General features: G+C 44.4%; 1 protein-coding gene across 1 annotated transcript in view; it reads right to left on the bottom strand.

The window, feature by feature from the left end:
* Positions 1–22854, bottom strand: part of LOC121548376 (FH1/FH2 domain-containing protein 3-like) — a 74272-nt gene that overhangs the window by 47315 nt on the left and 4103 nt on the right. Inside the window, exon 2 of the mRNA XM_045209951.1 lies at positions 19462–19584. Within this exon, the coding sequence (XP_045065886.1) occupies positions 19462–19559 (98 nt within the window). The 5' untranslated portion in view covers positions 19560–19584. The remainder of the gene's footprint in view (positions 1–19461; positions 19585–22854) is intronic.

The raw sequence follows: 22854 nt of genomic DNA, 5'->3' as shown, positions 1-22854 counted from the left end.
GTTAGGGATATAATGGTATGCTATGATGAAAATAGCAGTTAGGGATATAATGGTATGCTAAGATGAAAATAGCAGTCAGGGATATAATGGTATGCTAAGATGAAAACAGCAGTTAGGGATATAATGGTATGCTAAGATGAAAATAGCAGTTAGGGATATAATGGTATGCTATGATGAAAATAGCAGTTAGGGATATAATGGTATGCTATGATGAAAACAGCAGTTAGGGATATAATGGTACGCTATGATGAAAATAGCAGTTAGGGATATAATGGTATGCTAAGATGAAAATAGCAGTTAGGGATATAATGGTACGCTATGATGAAAATAGCAGTTAGGGATATAATGGTATGCTATGATGAAAATAGCAGTTAGGGATATAATGGTACGCTATGATGAAAATAGCAGTTAGGGATATAATGGTATGCTAAGATGAAAACAGCAGTTAGGGATATAATGGTATGCTAAGATGAAAATAGCAGTCAGGGATATAATGGTATGCTAAGATGAAAATAGCAGTCAGGGATATAATGGTATGCTAAGATGAAAACAGCAGTTAGGGATATAATGGTATGCTAAGATGAAAATAGCAGTTAGGGATATAATGGTATGCTATGATGAAAATAGCAGTTAGGGGATATAATGGTATGCTAAGATGAAAATAGCAGTCAGGGATATAATGGTATGCTAAGATGAAAATAGCAGTCAGGGATATAATGGTATGCTAAGATGAAAACAGCAGTTAGGGATATAATGGTATGCTATGATGAAAATAGCAGTTAGGGATATAATGGTATGCTATGATGAAAATAGCAGTTAGGGATATAATGGTACGCTAAGATGAAAATAGCAGTTAGGGATATAATGGTATGCTATGATGAAAATAGCAGTTAGGGATATAATGGTATGCTAAGATGAAAACAGCAGCTTGTTTGGGAGCAGTCCAGCCCACAGCAGGCAACAGTCTCTTTTAACAGTCTCTATTTTTAAATAGATATATATTCCAGTGATTTCTACTAAAAATCACTGATTAAATCGATCCAAGTCTGTTGGCATAAGCATTCCACCAGAATGCAACAAAGTACCACTAAAGTGGTTGTCTGTATTTCAAAACAACCTCTCTAGATGGTAATCCCCCGACAACATTATTGGGACCTGTCCTCTGCTGAATACCTGTTGTCCATTATTGGGACTGAACTAGTATCTGTATGGAGACATTGGCTTAGCTAGCTAGTGACTGGACTAGTATCTGTCTGGAGACATTGGCTTAGCTAGCTAGTGACTGGACTAGTATCTGTCTGGAGACATTGGCTTAGCTAGCTAGCGACTGGACTGAACTAGTATCTGTATGGAGACATTGGCTTAGCTAGCTAGCGACTGGACTAGTATCTGTCTGGAGACATTGGCTTAGCTAGCTAGTGACTGGACTAGTATCTGTATGGAGACATTGGCTTAGCTAGCTAGTGACTGGACTAGTATCTGTATGGAGACATTGGCTTAGCTAGCGACTGGACTGGACTGAACTAATATCTGTCTGTGAACCCCCTTCCTTCTGAATGGTGAGGATGGAGACATTGGCTTAGCTAGCTAGCGACTGGACTGAACTAGTATCTGTCTAGAGACATTGGCTTAGCTAGCTAGCGACTGGACTGAACTAGTATCTGTCTGGAGACATTGGCTTAGCTAGCTAGCGACTGGACTAAACTAGTATCTGTCTGGAGACATTGGCTTAGCTAGCTAGCGACTGGACTGAACTAGTATCTGTATGGAGACATTGGCTTAGCTAGCTAGCGACTGAACTAGTATCTGTATGGAGACATTGGCTTAGCTAGCTAGCGACTGGACTAGTATCTGTCTGGAGACATTGGCTTAGCTAGCTAGTGACTGGACTAGTATCTGTCTGGAGACATTGGCTTAGCTAGCTAGTGACTGGACTAGTATCTGTATGGAGACATTGGCTTAGCTAGCGACTGGACTGGACTGAACTAGTATCTGTCTGTGAACCCCCTTCCTTCTGAACGGTGAGGGATGGAGACATTGGCTTAGCTAGCTAGCGACTGGACTGAACTAGTATCTGTCTGGAGACATTGGCTTAGCTAGCTAGCGACTGGACTGGACTAGTATCTGTCTAGAGACATTGGCTTAGCTAGCTAGCGACTGACTGGACTAGTATCTGTCTGGAGACATTGGCTTAGCTAGCTAGCGACCGGACTAGTATCTGTATGGAGACATTGGCTTAGCTAGCTAGCGACGGACTAGTATCTGTATGGAGACATTGGCTTGGCTAGCTTAGCGACTGAACTAGTATCTGTATGGAGACATTGGCTTAGCTAGCTAGTGACTGGACTGGACTAGTATCTGTATGGAGACATTGGCTTAGCTAGCTAGCGACTGAACTAGTATCTGTATGGAGACATTGGCTTAGCTAGCTAGTGACTGGACTGGACTAGTATCTGTATGGAGACATTGGCTTAGCTAGCTAGCGACCGGACTAGTATCTGTATGGAGACATTGGCTTAGCTAGCTAGCGACCGGACTAGTATCTGTATGGAGACATTGGCTTAGCTAGCTAGCGACTGAACTAGTATCTGTATGGAGACATTGGCTTAGCTAGCTAGTGACTGGACTAGTATCTGTATGGAGACATTGGCTTAGCTAGCTAGCGACTGGACTAGTATCTGTATGGAGACATTGGCTTAGCTAGCTAGTGACTGACTGGACTAGTATCTGTATGGAGACATTGGCTTAGCTAGCTAGTGACTGGACTAGTATCTGTCTGGAGACATTGGCTTAGCTAGCTAGTGACTGGACTAGTATCTGTCTGGGAGACATTGGCTTAGCTAGCTAGTGACTGGACTAGTATCTGTCTGGAGACATTGGCTTAGCTAGCTAGTGACTGGACTAGTATCTGTCTGGAGACATTGGCTTAGCTAGCTAGTGACTGGACTAGTATCTGTCTGGAGACATTGGCTTAGCTAGCTAGTGACTGGACTAGTATCTGTCTGGAGACATTGGCTTAGCTAGCTAGTGACTGGACTAGTATCTGTCTGGAGACATTGGCTTAGCTAGCTAGCGACTGGACTAGTATCTGTATGGAGACATTGGCTTAGCTAGCTAGTGACTGACTGGACTAGTATCTGTATGGAGACATTGGCTTAGCTAGCGACTGGACTGAACTGAACTAGTATCTGTATGGAGACATTGGCTTAGCTAGCTAGTGACTGGACTAGTATCTGTATGGAGACATTGGCTTAGCTAGCTAGCGACTGGACTAGTATCTGTATGGAGACATTGGCTTAGCTAGCTAGTGACTGACTGGACTAGTATCTGTATGGAGACATTGGCTTAGCTAGCTAGTGACTGGACTAGTATCTGTATGGAGACATTGGCTTAGCTAGCTAGTGACTGACTGGACTAGTATCTGTATGGAGACATTGGCTTAGCTAGCTAGCGACCGGACTAGTATCTGTATGGAGACATTGGCTTAGCTAGCTAGCGACTGGACTGGACTAGTATCTGTATGGAGACATTGGCTTAGCTAGCTAGTGACTGACTGGACTAGTATCTGTATGGAGACATTGGCTTAGCTAGCGACTGGACTGAACTGAACTAGTATCTGTCTGTGAACCCCCTTCCTTCTGAACGGTGAGGGATGGAGACATTGGCTTAGCTAGCTAGTGACTGACTGGACTAGTATCTTCCTTCTGAACGGTGAGGGATGGAGACATTGGCTTAGCTAGCTAGCGACTGAACTAGTATCTGTATGGAGACATTGGCTTAGCTAGCTAGCGACTGGACTGGACTAGTATCTGTATGGAGACATTGGCTTAGCTAGCTAGTGACTGACTGGACTAGTATCTGTATGGAGACATTGGCACAGCTAGCTAGCGACTGACTGGACTAGTATCTGTATGGAGACATTGGCTTAGCTAGCTAGCGACTGACTGGACTAGTATCTGTATGGAGACATTGGCTTAGCTAGCTAGCGACTGACTGGACTAGTATCTGTATGGAGACATTGGCTTAGCTAGCTAGCTGACTGACTGGACTAGTATCTGTATGGAGACATTGGCTTAGCTAGCTAGCGACCGGACTAGTATCTGTATGGAGACATTGGCTTAGCTAGCTAGCGACTGACTGGACTAGTATCTGTATGGAGACATTGGCTTAGCTAGCTAGCGACTGGACTAGTATCTGTATGGAGACATTGGCTTAGCTAGCGACTGGACTGAACTAGTATCTGTATGGAGATATTGGCTTAGCTAGCTAGCGACCGGACTAGTATCTGTATGGAGACATTGGCTTAGCTAGCTAGTGACTGACTGGACTAGTATCTGTATGGAGACATTGGCTTAGCTAGCTAGCGACCGGACTAGTATCTGTATGGAGACATTGGCTTAGCTAGCTAGCGAAACGGACTAGTATCTGTCTGGAGACATTGGCTTAGCTAGCTAGCACCGGACTAGTATCTGTATGGAGACATTGGCTTAGCTAGCTAGTGACTGACTGGACTAGTATCTGTATGGAGACATTGGCTTAGCTAGCTAGTGACTGACTGGACTAGTATCTGTATGGAGATATTGGCTTAGCTAGCTAGCGACCGGACTAGTATCTGTATGGAGACATTGGCTTAGCTAGCTAGCGACCGGACTAGTATCTGTATGGAGACATTGGCTTAGCTAGCTAGCTGACCGGACTAGTATCTGTATGGAGACATTGGCTTAGCTAGCTAGCGACTGGACTAGTATCTGTATGGAGACATTGGCTTAGGCTAGCTAGCGACCGGACTAGTATCTGTATGGAGACATTGGCTTAGCTAGCTAGCAACCGGACTAGTATCTGTATGGAGACATTGGCTTAGCTAGCTAGTGACTGACTGGACTAGTATCTGTATGGAGACATTGGCTTAGCTAGCTAGCGACCGGACTAGTATCTGTATGGAGACATTGGCTTAGCTAGCTAGCGACCGGACTGAACTAGTATCTGTCTGGAGACATTGGCTTAGCTAGCTAGCGACTGACTGGACTAGTATCTGTATGGAGACATTGGCTTAGCTAGCTAGTGACTGACTGGACTAGTATCTGTATGGAGACATTGGCTTAGCAGCTAGCGACTGGACTAGTATCTGTATGGAGACATTGGCTTAGCTAGCTAGGCGACCGGACTAGTATCTGTATGGAGACATTGGCTTAGCTACGCTAGCGACCGGACCAGTATCTGTAGGGAGACATTGGCTTAGCTAGCTAGTGACTGACTGGACTAGTATCTGTATGGAGACATTGGCTTAGCTAGCTAGCGACTGACTGGACTAGTATCTGTATGGAGACATTGGCTTAGCTAGCTAGCGACCGGACTAGTATCTGTATGGAGACATTGGCTTAGCTAGCTAGCGACTGACTGGACTAGTATCTGTATGGAGACATTGGCTTAGCTAGCTAGTGACTGACTGGACTAGTATCTGTATGGAGACATTGGCTTAGCTAGCTAGCTGACTGACTGGACTAGTATCTGTCTGGAGACATTGGCTTAGCTAGCTAGCTGACCGGACTAGTATCTGTATGGAGACATTGGCTTAGCTAGCTGTGCGACCGGACTAGTATCTGTATGGAGACATTGGCTTAGCTAGCATGCAACCGGACTAGTATCTGTATGGAGACATTGGCTTAGCTAGCTAGCGACCGACTGGACTAGTATCTGTATGGAGACATTGGCTTAGCTAGCTAGTGACTGACTGGACTAGTATCTGTATGGAGACATTGGCTTAGCTAGCTAGCGGCACGACTAGTATCTGTATGGAGACATTGGCTTAGCTAGCTAGTGACTGACTGGACTAGTATCTGTATGGAGACATTGGCTTAGCTAGCTAGCGACCGGACTAGTATCTGTATGGAGACATTGGCTTAGCTAGCTAGCGACTGACTGGACTAGTATCTGTATGGAGACATTGGCTTAGCTAGCTAGTGACTGACTGGACTAGTATCTGTATGGAGACATTGGCTTAGCTAGCTAGCGACTGGACTAGTATCTGTATGGAGACATTGGCTTAGCTAGCTAGTGACTGGACTAGTATCTGTATGGAGACATTGGCTTAGCTAGCTAGCGACTGGACTAGTATCTGTATGGAGACATTGGCTTAGCTAGCTAGTGACTGAACTAGTATCTGTATGGAGACATTGGCTTAGCTAGCTAGCGACTGGACTAGTATCTGTATGGAGACATTGGCTTAGCTAGCTAGTGACTGGACTAGTATCTGTATGGAGACATTGGCTTAGCTAGCTAGCGACTGACTGGACTAGTATCTGTCTAGAGACATTGGCTTAGCTAGCTAGCGACTGACTGGACTAGTATCTGTATGGAGACATTGGCTAGCTAGGCTAGCGAGCCGGACTAGTATCTGTCTGGAGACATTGGCTTAGCTAGCTAGTGACTGACTGGACTAGTATCTGTATGGAGACATTGGCTTAGCTAGCTAGCGACCGGACTAGTATCTGTATGGAGACATTGGCTTAGCTAGCTAGCGACTGAACTAGTATCTGTCTGGAGACATTGGCTTAGCTAGCTAGCGACTGGACTAGTATCTGTATGGAGACATTGGCTTAGCTAGCTAGCGACCGGACTAGTATCTGTATGGAGACATTGGCTTAGCTAGCTAGCGACCGGACTAGTATCTGTATGGAGACATTGGCTTAGCTAGCTAGTGACTGACTGGACTAGTATCTGTATGGAGACATTGGCTTAGCTAGCTAGCTGATCGGACTAGTATCTGTATGGAGACATTGGCTTAGCTAGCTAGTGACTGACTGGACTAGTATCTGTATGGAGACATTGGCTTAGCTAGCGACTGGACTGAACTGAACTAGTATCTGTCTGTGAACCCCCTTCCTTCTGAACGGTGAGGGATGGAGACATTGGCCTTAGCTAGCTGGCGACTGGACTGAACTAGTATCTTCCTTCTGAACGGTGAGGGATGGAGACATTGAGCTATGTTGTGCTGCTTTCACAACTATGATGACGTTTCAGCTCCATTTCTGTGTCTAACTTTGTGTCTGGCCTCATGGACAGCTATACCGTGTGAAGACTGTGTGGCACTATTCAAGTTATTTACTAAGCTACAACCAAACACCTACTACTGAGATCAGCAAACATATTATAACTGCTGACATTGAAAACATCTCAAATAGAACCCTATTCTCTATATAGTACACTACTTTTGACCAGAGCCCAGGGCACAATAGGGAATAGAGTGCTATTTGACCAGAGCCAAGGGCACTACAGGGAATATGGTGCTATTTGGGGACAGAACCATTGTTCTGGGAGTTCTAAGAATGTTAGTATCTTTCAGGGTAAGTTCGGTCTGAGTTGAACTGACAGAAGAATCTAAAAACTATGATGAAAATAGCAGTCAGGGATATAATGGTATGCTATGATGAAAATAGCAGTTAGGGGATATAATGGTATGCTATGATGAAAATAGCAGTTAGGGATATAATGGTATGCTATGATGAAAATAGCAGTCAGGGATATAATGGTATGCTATGATGAAAATAGCAGTCAGGGATATAATGGTATGCTATGATGAAAATAGCAGTTAGGGATATAATGGTATGCTATGATAAAATAGCAGTTAGGGATATAATGGTATGCTATGATGAAAATAGCAGTCAGGGATATAATGGTATGCTATGATGAAAATAGCAGTTAGGGATATAATGGTATGCTATGATGAAAATAGCAGTCAGGGATATAATGGTATGCTATGATGAAAATAGCAGTCAGGGATATAATGGTATGCTATGATGAAAATAGCAGTCAGGGATATAATGGTATGCTATGATGAAAATAGCAGTTAGGGATAAAATGGTATGCTATGATGAAAATAGCAGTTAGGGATATAATGGTATGCTATGATGAAAATAGCAGTCAGGGATATAATGGTATGCTACGATGAAAATAGCAGTTAGGGATAAAATGGTATGCTATGATGAAAATAGCAGTTAGGGATATAATGGTATGCTATGATGAAAACAGCAGTTAGGGATATAATGGTATGCTATGATGAAAATAGCAGTCAGGGATATAATGGTATGCTATGATGAAAATAGCAGTTAGGATATAATGGTACGCTATGATGAAAATAGCAGTTAGGGGATATAATGGCACGCTATGATGAAAATAGCAGTTAGGGATATAATGGTACGCTATGATGAAAATAGCAGTTAGGATATAATGGTACGCTATGATGAAAATAGCAGTTAGGATATAATGGTACGCTATGATGAAAATAGCAGTTAGGATATAATGGTACGCTATGATGAAAAAGCAGTTAGGGATATAAATGGTACGCTATGATGAAAGTAGCAGTTAGGGATATAATGGTACGCGTATGATGAAAATAGCAGTTAGGGATATAATGGTATGCTATGATGAAAATAGCAGTCAGGGATATAATGGTATGCTAAGATGAAAATAGCAGTTAGGGATATAATGGCACGCTATGATGAAAATAGCAGTTAGGGATATAATGGTATGCTATGATGAAAATAGCAGTTAGGATATAATGGTACGCTTATGATGAAAATAGCAGTTAGGGGATATAATGGTATGCTAAGATGAAAATAGCAGTTAGGGATATAATGGTACGCTAAGATGAAAACAGCAGTTAGGATATAATGGGTATGCTAAGATGAAAATAGCAGTCAGGGATATAATGGTATGCTAAGATGAAAACAGCAGTTAGGGATATAATGGTATGCTAAGATGAAAACAGCAGTTAGGGATATAATGGTATGCTAAGATGAAAATAGCAGTTAGGGATATAATGGTATGCTATGATGAAAATAGCAGTTAGGGATATAATGGTATGCTAAGATGAAAATAGCAGTCAGGGATATAATGGTATGCTAAGATGAAAACAGCAGTTAGGGATATAATGGTACGCTATGATGAAAATAGCAGTTAGGGATATAATGGTATGCTATGATGAAAATAGCAGTTAGGGATATAATGGTATGCTATGATGAAAATAGCAGTTAGGGATATAATGGTATGCTATGATGAAAACAGCAGTTAGGGATATAATGGTACGCTATGATGAAAATAGCAGTTAGGGATATAATGGTATGCTAAGATGAAAATAGCAGTTAGGGATATAATGGTACGCTATGATGAAAATAGCAGTTAGGGATATAATGGTATGCTATGATGAAAATAGCAGTTAGGGATATAATGGTACGCTATGATGAAAATAGCAGTTAGGGATATAATGGTATGCTAAGATGAAAACAGCAGTTAGGGATATAATGGTATGCTAAGATGAAAATAGCAGTCAGGGATATAATGGTATGCTAAGATGAAAATAGCAGTCAGGGATATAATGGTATGCTAAGATGAAAACAGCAGTTAGGGATATAATGGTATGCTAAGATGAAAATAGCAGTTAGGGATATAATGGTATGCTATGATGAAAATAGCAGTTAGGGATATAATGGTATGCTAAGATGAAAATAGCAGTCAGGGATATAATGGTATGCTAAGATGAAAATAGCAGTCAGGGATATAATGGTATGCTAAGATGAAAACAGCAGTTAGGGGATATAATGGTATGCTATGATGAAAATAGCAGTTAGGATATAATGGTATCTATGATGAAAATAGCAGTTAGGGGATATAATGGTACGCTAAGATGAAAATAGCAGTTAGGATATAATGGTATGCTATGATGAAAATAGCAGTTAGGGATATAATGGTATGCTAAGATGAAAACAGCAGCTTGTTTGGGAGCAGTCCAGCCCACAGCAGGCAACAGTCTCTTTTAACAGTCTCTATTTTTAAATAGATATATATTCCAGTGATTTCTACTAAAAATCACTGATTAAATCGATCCAAGTCTGTTGGCATAAGCATTCCACCAGAATGCAACAAAGTACCACTAAAGTGGTTGTCTGTATTTCAAAACAACCTCTCTAGATGGTAATCCCCCGACAACATTATTGGGACCTGTCCTCTGCTGAATACCTGTTGTCCAGGCTGACATCACCAGACAACACGATTGGGACCTGTCCTCTGCTGAATACCTGTTGTCCAGGCTGACATCACCAGACAACATGATTGGGACCTGTCCTCTGCTGAATACCTGTTGTCCAGGCTGACATCACCAGACAACATTATTGGGACCTGTCCTCTACTGAATACCTGTTGTCCAGGCTGACGTCACCAGACAACATTATTGGAACCTGTCCTCTGCTGAATACCTGTTGTCCAGGCTGACGTCACCAGACAACATTATTGGGACCTGTCCTCTACTGAATACCTGTTGTCCAGGCTGTCATCACCAGACAACATTATTGGGACCTGTCCTCTACTGAATACCTGTTGTCCAGGCTGACGTCACCAGACAACATTATTGGAACCTGTCCTCTGCTGAATACCTGTTGTCCAGGCTGACGTCACCAGACAACATTATTGGAACCTGTCCAGTTGTAAATACCTCTTGTCCAGGCTGACATCATCTAAGAGAAAGGATGGACTAAGTGTTTTTCTCCAGACCTGCTCAGCTGTGTTAGAGCACAGAGCAGAGTTACGTCCCAAATGGCACCCTATTCAATATGTAGTGCACTACTTTTGACCAGGGCCCAAAAGGGGAAAAGTGTGCCATTTCAGACCCAGACCGTATCCCTGCTCTCTCCAGGCCGCATCCCAAATGGCACCCTATTCCCTATGGGCCCTGGTCAAAAGTAGTGCACTACATAGGGGATAGGGTGCCATTTGGGACTCAAACCAGGAGAGAGCAGGGTACAAGCCCCCTCTTCAGTGTGTTCAGACTAATCCTCACCTTTCACTGCCACTTGAAATAGTCAGACCGCTGTTCTCAGGAAGCTTTAATGGACTTTACCACAGTGGAGACATGTTACAAAGCCAGACCTCTGTTCTCAGGAAGCTTTAATGGACTTTACCACAGTAGAGACATGTTACAAAAGCCAGACCGCTGTTCTCAGGAAGCTTTAATGGACTTTACCACAGTGGAGACATGTTACAAAGCCAGACCGCTGTTCTCAGGAAGCTTTAATGGACTTTACCACAGTAGAGACATGTTACAAAAGCCAGACCGCTGTTCTCAGGAAGCTTTAACGGACTTTACCACAGTGGAGACATGTTACAAACACAGACCGCTGTTCTCAGGAAGCTTTAATGGACTTTACCACAGTGGAGACATGTTACAAACACAGACCACTGTTCTCAGGAAGCTTTAACGGACTTTACCACAGTAGAGACATGTTACAAAGCCAGACCGCTGTTCTCAGGAAGCTTTAATGGACTTTACCACAGTAGAGACATGTTACAAAAGCCAGACCGCTGTTCTCAGGAAGCTTTAATGGACTTTACCACAGTAGAGACATGTTACAAAGCCAGACCGCTGTTCTCAGGAAGCTTTAATGGACTTTACCACAGTAGAGACATGTTACAAAGCCAGACCGCTGTTCTCAGGAAGCTTTAATGGACTTTACCACAGTGGAGACATGTTACAAAGCCAGACCGCTGTTCTCAGGAAGCTTTAATGGACTTTACCACAGTAGAGACATGTTACAAAGCCAGACCGCTGTTCTCAGGAAGCTTTAACCTCTTAAGGAATTGGACCGTTTTTTCTTCAATTTTCGCCTAAAATGACATACCCAAATCTAACTGCCTGTAGCTCAGGACCTGAAGCAAGGATATGCATATTCTTGATACCATATGAAAGGAAACATTTTGAAGTTTGTGGAAATTAATGAAATGAATGTAGGAGAATATAACACATTAGATCTGGTAAAAGATCATGTTTTATTCTGTTCCATCATCTTTGAAATGCAAGAGAAAGGCCACGATATAGGGGCGGCAGGGAGCTTAGTGGTTAAGAGCGTTGTGCCAGTAACCGAAAGGTCGCTGGTTCTAATCTCAACCGACTAGGTGAAAAATCTGTCGATGTGCCCTTGAGCAAGGCACTTAACCCTAATTGCTCCTGTAAGTCGCTCTGGATAAGAGCGTCTGCTAAATGACTAAAATGTAAATGTAAATGTTTCAACAGGGGGGTTAGGGCTAGAGGACTAGGGTAGGGGCTGGTTTCAACAGGGGGGTTAGGGCTAGAGGACTAGGGTAGGGGCTGGTTAATGGACTTTACCACAGTAGAGAGACATGTTACAGAGCCAGTAGAGAGACCTGTTACAGAGCCAGTAGAGACACATGTTACAGAGCCAGTAGAGACACATGTTACAGAGCCAGTAGAGAGACATGTTACAGAGCCAGTAGAGAGACATGTTACAGAGCCAGTAGAGAGACATGTTACAGAGCCAGTAGAGAGACATGTTACAGAGCCAGTAGAGAGACATGTTACAGAGCCAGTAGAGAGACATGTTACAGAGCCAGTAGAGAGACATGTTACAGAGCCAGTAGAGACATGTTACAGAGCCAGTAGAGAGACATGTTACAGAGCCAGTAGAGAGACATGTTACAGAGCCAGTAGAGAGACATGTTACAGAGCCAGTAGAGACATGTTACAGAGCCAGTAGAGAGACATGTTACAGAGCCAGTAGAGACATGTTACAGAGCCAGTAGAGACATGTTACAGAGCCAGTAGAGAGACATGTTACAGAGCCAGTAGAGACATGTTACAGAGCCAGTAGAGAGACATGTTACAGAGCCAGTAGAGAGACATGTTACAGAGCCAGTAGAGACATGTTACAGAGCCAGTAGAGAGACATGTTACAGAGCCAGTAGAGAGACATGTTACAGAGCCAGTAGAGAGACATGTTACAGAGCCAGTAGAGACATGTTACAGAGCCAGTAGAGAGACATGTTACAGAGCCAGTAGAGAGACATGTTACAGAGCCAGTAGAGAGACATGTTACAGAGCCAGTAGAGAGACATGTTACAGAGCCAGTAGAGAGACATGTTACAGAGCCAGTAGAGAGACATGTTACAGAGCCAGTAGAGAGACATGTTACAGAGCCAGTAGAGAGACATGTTACAGAGCCAGTAGAGATACATGTTACAGAGCCAGTAGAGAGACATGTTACAGAGCCAGTAGAGACATGTTACAGAGCCAGTAGAGAGACATGTTACAGAGCCAGTAGAGAGACATGTTACAGAGCCAGTAGAGACATGTTACAGGGCCAGTAGAGAGACATGTTACAGAGCCAGTAGAGACATGTTACAGAGCCAGTAGAGACATGTTACAGAGCCAGTAGAGACATGTTACAGAGCCAGTAGAGAGACATGTTACAGAGCCAGTAGAGATGATACATTGCCAATGCAGAGAAGAAAACAGTAGCAACTTGATGTGGCCATCCTGTATCATTGAGTTGGAGCCTAATGGTGGGTCAGTGGGATGCTAACCTGATGTGGCCATCCTGTATCATTGAGTTGGAGCCTAATGGTAGGTCAGTGGGATGCTAACCTGATGTGGCCATCCTGTATCATTGAGTTGGAGCCTAATGGTAGGTCAGTGGGATGCTAACCTGATGTGGCCATCCTGTATCATTGAGTTGGAGCCTAATGGTGGGTCAGTGGGATGATGTGGCCATCCTGTACCATTGAGTTGGAGCCTAATGGTAGGTCAGTGGGATGATGTGGCCATCCTGTATCATTGAGTTGGAGCCTAATGGTAGGTCAGTGGGATGCTAACCTGATGTGGCCATCCTGTATCATTGAGTTGGAGCCTAATGGTGGGTCAGTGGGATGCTAACCTGATGTGGCCATCCTGTATCATTGAGTTGGAGCCTAATGGTAGGTCAGTGGGATGCTAACCTGATGTGGCCATCCTGTACCATTGAGTTGGAGCCTAATGGTAGGTCAGTGGGATGATGTGGCCATCCTGTATCATTGAGTTGGAGCCTAATGGTAGGTCAGTGGGATGATGTGGCCATCCTGTATCATTGAGTTGGAGCCTAATGGTGGGTCAGTGGGATGCTAACCTGATGTGGCCATCCTGTATCATTGAGTTGGAGCCTAATGGTGGGTCAGTGGGATGATGTGGCCATCCTGTACCATTGAGTTGGAGCCTAATGGTAGGTCAGTGGGATGCTAACCTGATGTGGCCATCCTGTACCATTGAGTTGGAGCCTAATGGTAGGTCAGTGTGATGCTAACCTGATGTGGCCATCCTGTATCATTGAGTTGGAGCCTAATGGTGGGTCAGTGGGATGCTAACCTGATGTGGCCATCCTGTATCATTGAGTTGGAGCCTAATGGTGGGTCAGTGGGATGCTAACCTGATGTGGCCATCCTGTATCATTGAGTTGGAGCCTAATGGTAGGTCGTGGGATGCTAACCTGATGTGGCCATCCTGTATCATTGAGTTGGAGCCTAATGGTAGGTCAGTGGGATGCTAACCTGATGTGGCCATCCTGTATCATTGAGTTGGAGCCTAATGGTGGGTCAGTGGGATGATGTGGCCATCCTGTACCATTGAGTTGGAGCCTAATGGTAGGTCAGTGGGATGATGTGGCCATCCTGTATCATTGAGTTGGAGCCTAATGGTGGGTCAGTGGGATGCTAACCTGATGTGGCCATCCTGTATCATTGAGTTGGAGCCTAATGGTAGGTCAGTGTGATGCTAACCTGATGTGGCCATCCTGTACCATTGAGTTGGAGCCTAATGGTAGGTCAGTGTGATGCTAAAGGCTCATGTTGAAGTAATAGACAGTATTAGTATTAGGGAAAGTTTAAACAAGAGAGTGGCTATCATATGTCTCAACATCACAACACAGAGAGAGAGAGAGAGAGAGAGACAGAGAGAGAGAGAAGAGATCCAGAGAGAGAGAGATATCTAGACAGATATATCCAGAGAGAGATCCAGACAGAGAGAGAGATGTATAGTACAGTGCATATGAAAGTATTCACCCCCCTTAGCATTTTTCCTATTTTGTTGCCTTACAACCTGGAATTCAAATGGATTTTTGGGGGGTTTGTATCATTTGATTTACACAACATGCCTACCACTTTGAAGATGCAAAATATTTTTGATTGTGAAACAAACAGAGAACTTGAGCGTGCAAAACTATTCACCCCCCCAAAGTCAATACTTTGTAGAGCCACCTTTTGCAGCAATTATAGCTGCAAGTCTCTTGGGGTGTGTCTCTATAAGCTTGGCACATCTAGCCACTGGGATTTTTGCCCATTCTTCAAGGCAAAACTGCTCCAGCTCCTTCAAGTTGGATGGGTTCTTCTGGTGTACAGCAATCTTTAAGTCATACCACAGTTTCTCAATTGGATTGAGGTCTGGGCTTTGACTAGGCCATTCCAAGACATTTCCATTATTGAATAATGGATTTAATGGTGCTTTTTTAAAAACCCAACCCTGATCTGTACGTCTCCACAACTTTGTCCTTGACCTGTTTGGAGAGCTCCTTGGTCTTCATGGTGCCGCTTGCTTGGTGGTGCCCCTTGCTTAGTGGTGTTGCAGACTCTGGGGCCTTTCAGAACAGGTGTATATATACTGAGATCATGTGACAGATCATGTGACACTTAGATTGCACACAGGTGCTTTAACTAATTATGTGACTTCTGAAGGTAATTGGTTGCACCAGATCATATTTAGGGGCTTCATAGCAAAGGGGGTGAATACATATGCACAGACCACTTTTCCGTTATTTATTTTTTAGAATTTGTTGAAACAAGTAATTTTTTTCATTTCACTTCACCAATTTGGACTATTTTGTGTATGTCCATTACATGAAATCAAAATCAAAATCAATTTAAATTACAGGTTGATATGCAACAAAATAGGAAAAAACGCCAAGGGGGATGAATACTTTTGCAAGGCCCTGTATATAGCCTGTACAAAGCCATAATATGACATCTGAAAATGTCTCTGTTCCTTTGGAACTTTTGTGAGTGTAATGTTTACTGTTCATTTTTTATTATTTATTTCACTTTTGTATATTATCTATTTAATTTGCTTTGGCAATGTAAACATATGTTTCCCATAAATAATAAAGCCCTTTGAATTGAATTGAGAACCAGAGAGAGCGATCCAGAGAGACAGATCTAGAGAGAGAGTGAGAGAAATCCAGAGAGAGAGAGCAAGAGATCCAGAGAGAGCGAGAGATCCAGAGAGAGGGAGAGAGAGATCCAGAGAGAGCGAGAGAGAGATCCAGAGAGAGCGAGAGAGAGATCCAGAGAGAGCGAGAGAGAGATCCAGAGAGAGCGAGAGAGATCCAGAGAGAGCGAGAGAGAGATCCAGAGAGAGCTCCAGAGAGAGCGAGAGAGAGATCCAGAGAGAGCGAGAGAGAGATCCAGAGAGAGCGAGAGAGATAGAGAGAGAGCGAGAGAGATAGAGAGAGAGATAGAGAGAGAGCAAGAGAGAGAGAGAGAGAGAGAGAGAGAGAGAGAGAGAGAGAGAGAGAGAGAGAGAGAGAGAGCGAGAGAGCCCACTGACACCCCTATCAGACCACAGCAAAATCACAGTCTACTTGAACAGAGCAATACTCAATCATGAGGCATCAAAGCCAAAGGAACTGAATAATATTAAGAAATGCTATAGATGGAAGGAAAGTAGTGTTGAAACCTACCAAAAAACAATTAGGAAACAACAAATTCAATCCATTCTAGACAACTTCCTGGACAAAACGTTCCACTGTAATAGTGAAGGTGTAAACTTGGCAGTAGAAAACCTAAACAGTATATTTGACCTCTCAGCTTCCCTATCAAATCTAAAAATCTCTAACAGAAAACCAAAGAAAGTAATAACAGTGATAAATGGTTTGATGAAGAATGCAAAAACCTAAGAAAGAAATTGAGAAACCTATCCAACCAAAAACATAGAGACCCAGAAAACCTGAGCCTACGCCTTCACTATGGTGAATCACTAAAACAATACAGAAATACACTACGGAAAAGAAGGAACAGCATGTCAGAAATCAGCTCAATGTAATTGAAGAATCCATAGACTCTAACCACTTCTGGGAAAAATTGGAAAACACTAAACAAACAACAACACGAAGAGCTATCTATCCAAAACAGAGATGTATGGGTAAACCACTTCTCCAATCTTTTGGCCCTATAACAGAGAACAAACAGCAAAAAAATATACATGATCAAATGCAAATCTTAGAATCAACTATTAAAGACTACCAGAACCCACTGGATTCTCCAATTACATTGAATGAACTACAGGACAAAATACAAACCCTCCAACCCAAAAAGTCCTGTGGTGTTGATGGTATCCCTCAATGAAATGATAAAATATACAGACCCCAAATTTCAATTAGCTATACTTAAACTCTTTAACATCATCCTTAGCTCTTGCATCTTCCCCAATATTTGGAACCAAGGACTGATCACCCCAATCCACAAAAGTGGAGACAAATTTGACCCCAATAACTACCGTGGGATATGCGTCAACAGCAACCTTGGGAAAATCCTTTGTATTATCATTAACAGCAGACTAGTTCATTTCCTCAGTGAAAACAATGTACTGAGCAAATGTCAAATTGGCTTTTACCAAATTACCGTACGACAGACCACGTATTCACCCTGCACACCCTAATTGACAAACAAACAAACCAAAACAAAGGCAAAGTCTTCTCATGCTTTGTTGATTTCAAAAAAGCTTTTGACTCAATTTGGCATGAGGGTCTGCTATACAAATTGATGGAAAGTGGGGTTGGGGGAAAAACATACGACATTATAAAATCCATGTACACAAACAACAAGTGTGCGGTTAAAATTGGCAAAAAAACACACACATTTCTTTCCACAGGGCCGTGGGGTGAGACAGGGATGCAGTTTAAGCCCCCACCCTCTTCAACATATATATCAATGAATTGGCGAGGGCACTAGAACAGTCTGCAGCACCCGGCCTCACCCTACTAGAATCTGAAGTCAAATGTCTTCTGTTTGCTGATGATCTGGTGCTTCTGTCACCGACCAAGGAGGGCCTACAGCAGCACCTAGATCTTCTGCACAGATTCTGTCAGACCTGGGCCCTGACAGTAAATCTCAGTAAGACAAAAAATAATGGTGTTCCAAAAAGGTCCAGTTGCCAGGACCACAAATACAAATTCCATCTAGACACCGTTGCCCTAGAGCACACAAAAAACTATACATACCTCGGCCTAAACATCAGCGCCACAGGTAACTTCCACAAAGCTGTGAACGATCTGAGAGACAAGGCAAGAAGGGCCTTCTATGCCATCAAAAGGAACATAAAATTTGACATACCAATTAGGATCTGGCTAAAAATACTTGAATCAGTTATAGAACCCATTGCCCTTTATGGTTCTGAGGTCTGGGGTCCGCTCACCAACCAAGAATTCACAAAATGGGACAAACACCAAATTGAGACTCTGCATGCAGAATTCTGCAAAAACATCCACCGTGTACAACGTAAAACACCAAATAATGCATGCAGAGCAGAATTAGGCCAATACCCGCTAATTATCAAAATCCAGAAAAGAGCCGTTAAATTCTATAACCACTTAAAAGGAAGCGATTCCCAAACCTTCCATAACAAAGCCATCACCTACAGAGAGATGAACTTGGAGAAGAGTCCCCAAGTAAAGCTTGTCCTGGGGCTCTGTTCACAAACACAAACAGACCCCACATAGCCCCAGGACAACAACAACAACAACAACAACAACAACAACAACAACAACAACACAATTAGACCCAACCAAATCATGAGAAAACAAAAAGAGAATTACTTGACACATTGGAAAGAACAAACAAAAAAACAGAGCAAACTAGAATGCTATTTGGCCCTAAACAGAGAGTACACAGTGGCAGAATACCTGACCACTGTGACTGACCCAAACTTAAGGAAAGCTTTGACTATGTACAGACTCAGTGACCATAGCCTTGCTATTGAGAAAGGCCGCCGTAGGCAGACCTGGCTCTCAAGAGAAGACAGGCTATGTGCACACTGCCCACAAAATGAGGTGGAAACTGAGCTGCACTTCCTAACCTCCTGCCAAATGTATGACCATATTAGAGACACATATTTCCCTCAGATTACAGCGATCCACAAAGAATTCGAAAACAAACCCAATTTTGATAAACTCCCTTATCTACTGGGTGAAATACCACAGTGTGCCATCACAGCTGCAAGATTTGTGACCTGTTGCCACAAGAAAAGGGCAACCAGTGAAGAACAAACACCATTGTAAATACAACCCATATTTATGTTGATTTATTTTCCCATTTGTACTTTAACTATTTGCACATTGTTACAACACTGTATATATACATATGACATTTGAAATGTCTTTATTCTTTTGAAACTTCTGAGTGTAATGTTTACTGTTAATATTTATTGTTTATTTCACTTTTGTTTACTATCTACTTCACTTGCTTTGGCAATGTTAACACACGTTTCCCATGCCAATAAAGCCCTTAAATTGAATTGAATTGAAATTGAAATTGAATTGAGAGAGAGATCCAGAGAGAGCGAGAGAGAGATCCAGAGAAGTGATGGAGGTGTAGTCAGACCTGCTTGCGGCTGGAGAGGCAGAAGAAGCAGGTTCCTCAGAGATGGAACCAGCCTTGTTAAAGAGCCGTGACCTCCTACTGATCCCCAGGGCGGACATGTGGTGACTGAGGAATGATCGCCCCCTAGTGGCACAGTCAGGACAGGACAGGACCAGACCAGGGAGAGAGAGGAGAGGGTTTCATGACGGCTGCTTATCAGATGGCACCCTATTTGTTATATAGTGCACTACTTTTGACCAGGGCCCAGGGCACTAAATAGGGAATAGGGTGCCATTTATTTCAGACAACCGAGAAGAGGGTTAACACCAAATTATAAAGGAGGCAGACAGACAGCAGGCTAGAGGACAGACAGAAGGCTAGAGGTCAGACAGAGACAGACAGCAGGCTAGAAGACAGACAGAGACAGACAGCAGGCTAGAGAACAGACAGAGACAGACAGCAGGCTAGAGGACAGACAGAGACAGACAGCAGGCTAGAGGACAGACAGAGACAGACAGCAGGCTAGAGGACAGACAGACAGCAGGCTAGTGGACAGACAGAGACAGACAGCAGGCTAGAGGACAGACAGACAGCAGGCTAGAGGACAGAGACAGACAGACAGCAGGCTAGAGGACAGACAGAGACAGACAGCAGGCTAGAGGACAGACAGAGACAGACAGCAGGCTAGAGGACAGAGACAGACAGACAGCAGGCTAGAGGACAGACAGAGACAGACAGCAGGCTAGAGGACAGACAGAGACAGACAGCAGGCTAGAGGACAGACAGAGACAGACAGCAGGCTAGAGGACAGACAGAGACAGACAGCAGGCTAGAGGACAGACAGAGACAGACAGCAGGCTAGAGGACAGACAGAGACAGACAGCAGGCTAGAGGACAGACAGACAGCAGGCTAGAGGACAGACAGAGACAGACAGCAGGCTAGAGGACAGACAGACAGCAGGCTAGAGGACAGAGACAGACAGACAGCAGGCTAGAGGACAGACAGAGACAGACAGCAGGCTAGAGGACAGACAGAGACAGACAGCAGGCTAGAGGACAGACAGAGACAGACAGCAGGCTAGTGGACAGACAGACAGCAGGCTAGTGGACAGACAGAGACAGACAGCAGGCTAGAGGACAGACAGAGACAGACAGCAGGCTAGAGGAGAGACAGACAGACAGCAGGCTAGAGGACAGACAGAGACAGACAGCAGGCTAGAGGACAGACAGAGACAGACAGCAGGCTAGAGGACAGACAGACAGCAGGCTAGTGGACAGACAGAGACAGACAGCAGGCTAGAGGACAGACAGACAGCAGGCTAGAGGACAGACAGAGACAGACAGCAGGCTAGAGAACAGACAGAGACAGACAGCAGGCTAGAGGACAGACAGAGACAGACAGCAGGCTAGAGGACAGACAGAGACAGACAGCAGGCTAGAGGACAGACAGAGACAGACAGCAGGCTAGAGGACAGACAGAGACAGACAGCAGGCTAGAGGACAGACAGAGACAGACAGCAGGCTAGAGGACAGACAGAGACAGACAGACAGCAGGCTAGAGGACAGACAGAGACAGACAGCAGGCTAGAGGACAGACAGAGACAGACAGCAGGCTATAGGACAGAGAGACAGACAGCAGGCTAGAGGACAGACAGCAGGCTAGAGGACAGACAGAGACAGACAGCAGGCTAGAGGACAGACAGACAGCAGGCTAGAGGACAGAGACAGACAGACAGCAGGCTAGAGGACAGACAGAGACAGACAGCAGGCTAGAGGACAGAGACAGACAGACAGCAGGCTAGAGGACAGAGACAGACAGACAGCAGGCTAGAGGACAGACAGAGACAGACAGCAGGCTAGAGAACAGACAGAGACAGACAGCAGGCTAGAGGACAGACAGAGACAGACAGCAGGCTAGAGGACAGACAGAGACAGACAGCAGGCTAGAAGACAGACAGAGACAGACAGCAGGCTAGAGGACAGACAGACAGCAGGCTAGAGGACAGACAGAGACAGACAGCAGGCTAGAGGACAGACAGACAGCAGGCTAGAGGACAGAGACAGACAGACAGCAGGCTAGAGGACAGACAGAGACAGACAGCAGGCTAGAGGACAGACAGAGACAGACAGCAGGCTAGAGGACAGACAGAGACAGACAGCAGGCTAGAGGACAGAGAGACAGACAGCAGGCTAGAAGACAGACAGAGACAGACAGCAGGCTAGAGGACAGACAGACAGCAGGCTAGAGGACAGACAGACAGACAGCAGGCTAGAGGACAGACAGACAGCAGGCTAGAGGACAGAGACAGACAGACAGCAGGCTAGAGGACAGACAGAGACAGACAGCAGGCTAGAGGACAGACAGAGACAGACAGCAGGCTAGAGGACAGACAGAGACAGACAGCAGGCTAGAGGACAGACAGAGACAGACAGCAGGCTAGAGGACAGACAGAGACAGACAGCAGGCTAGAGGACAGACAGCAGGCTAGAGGACAGACAGCAGGCTAGAGGACAGACAGACAGCAGGCTAGAGGACAGACAGAGACAGACAGACAGCAGGCTAGAGGACAGACAGACAGCAGGCTAGAGGACAGAGACAGACAGACAGCAGGCTAGAGGACAGAGACAGACAGACAGCAGGCTAGAGGACAGAGACAGACAGACAGCAGGCTAGAGGACAGAGACAGACAGACAGACAGACAGCAGGCTAGAGGACAGAGACAGACAGACAGACAGACAGCAGGCTAGAGGACAGAGACAGACAGACAGACAGACAGCAGACTAGAGGACAGACAGACAGACAGACAGCAGACTAGAGGACAGACAGACAGACAGACAGACAGACAGAGAATAGCAGCAACCCTCAAACCCCCAACCGAGAAACAGAACATAGATAGACCATGCACAATGGAGAAGCTAAAAGAGAGAACTATTTAGAAAAAGACAACTTCTTGATTACGCTCCTGATTCCAAAGAGTTTATTGCTTAAGTATGGAAATGTACAGAGTTGGACAGTGAAGAACACGTTCTCTAATTTCACCGAACAAACATCAGCTGAATAAAGCAGTTCATTTATCTGCACATAACAGAGCATGAAGCACATTCACCCAATCAGCCCACTACAGCAACAACACAGGCATACATAAAGCACAAGTGAAGGTATGCAGGTCCACCTATCAACATGCTGGTGCACGGCCTGCAGTTTATCAACCATCGTCTCTAATGACGATTAGCTGGGGAACTAAATGGGACAATTCACACGGTTTCGCTGCACACACACACACACACACACACACACACACACACACACACACACGGGGGGACTAGCTGATTACAGTACATCTAGCTGGGTCCACATTGTGTCTGTCAGGAGCCTCCTGCCCCCCTGTGCTGTGGTAATCAGAACCACAGAGT

The sequence above is a fragment of the Coregonus clupeaformis genome, chromosome 32 (genome assembly GCF_020615455.1).
Source record: "Coregonus clupeaformis isolate EN_2021a chromosome 32, ASM2061545v1, whole genome shotgun sequence".
Classification (NCBI taxonomy): Eukaryota; Metazoa; Chordata; class Actinopteri; order Salmoniformes; family Salmonidae; genus Coregonus; species Coregonus clupeaformis.
This window is presented reverse-complemented; position numbering and strand designations above follow the sequence as displayed.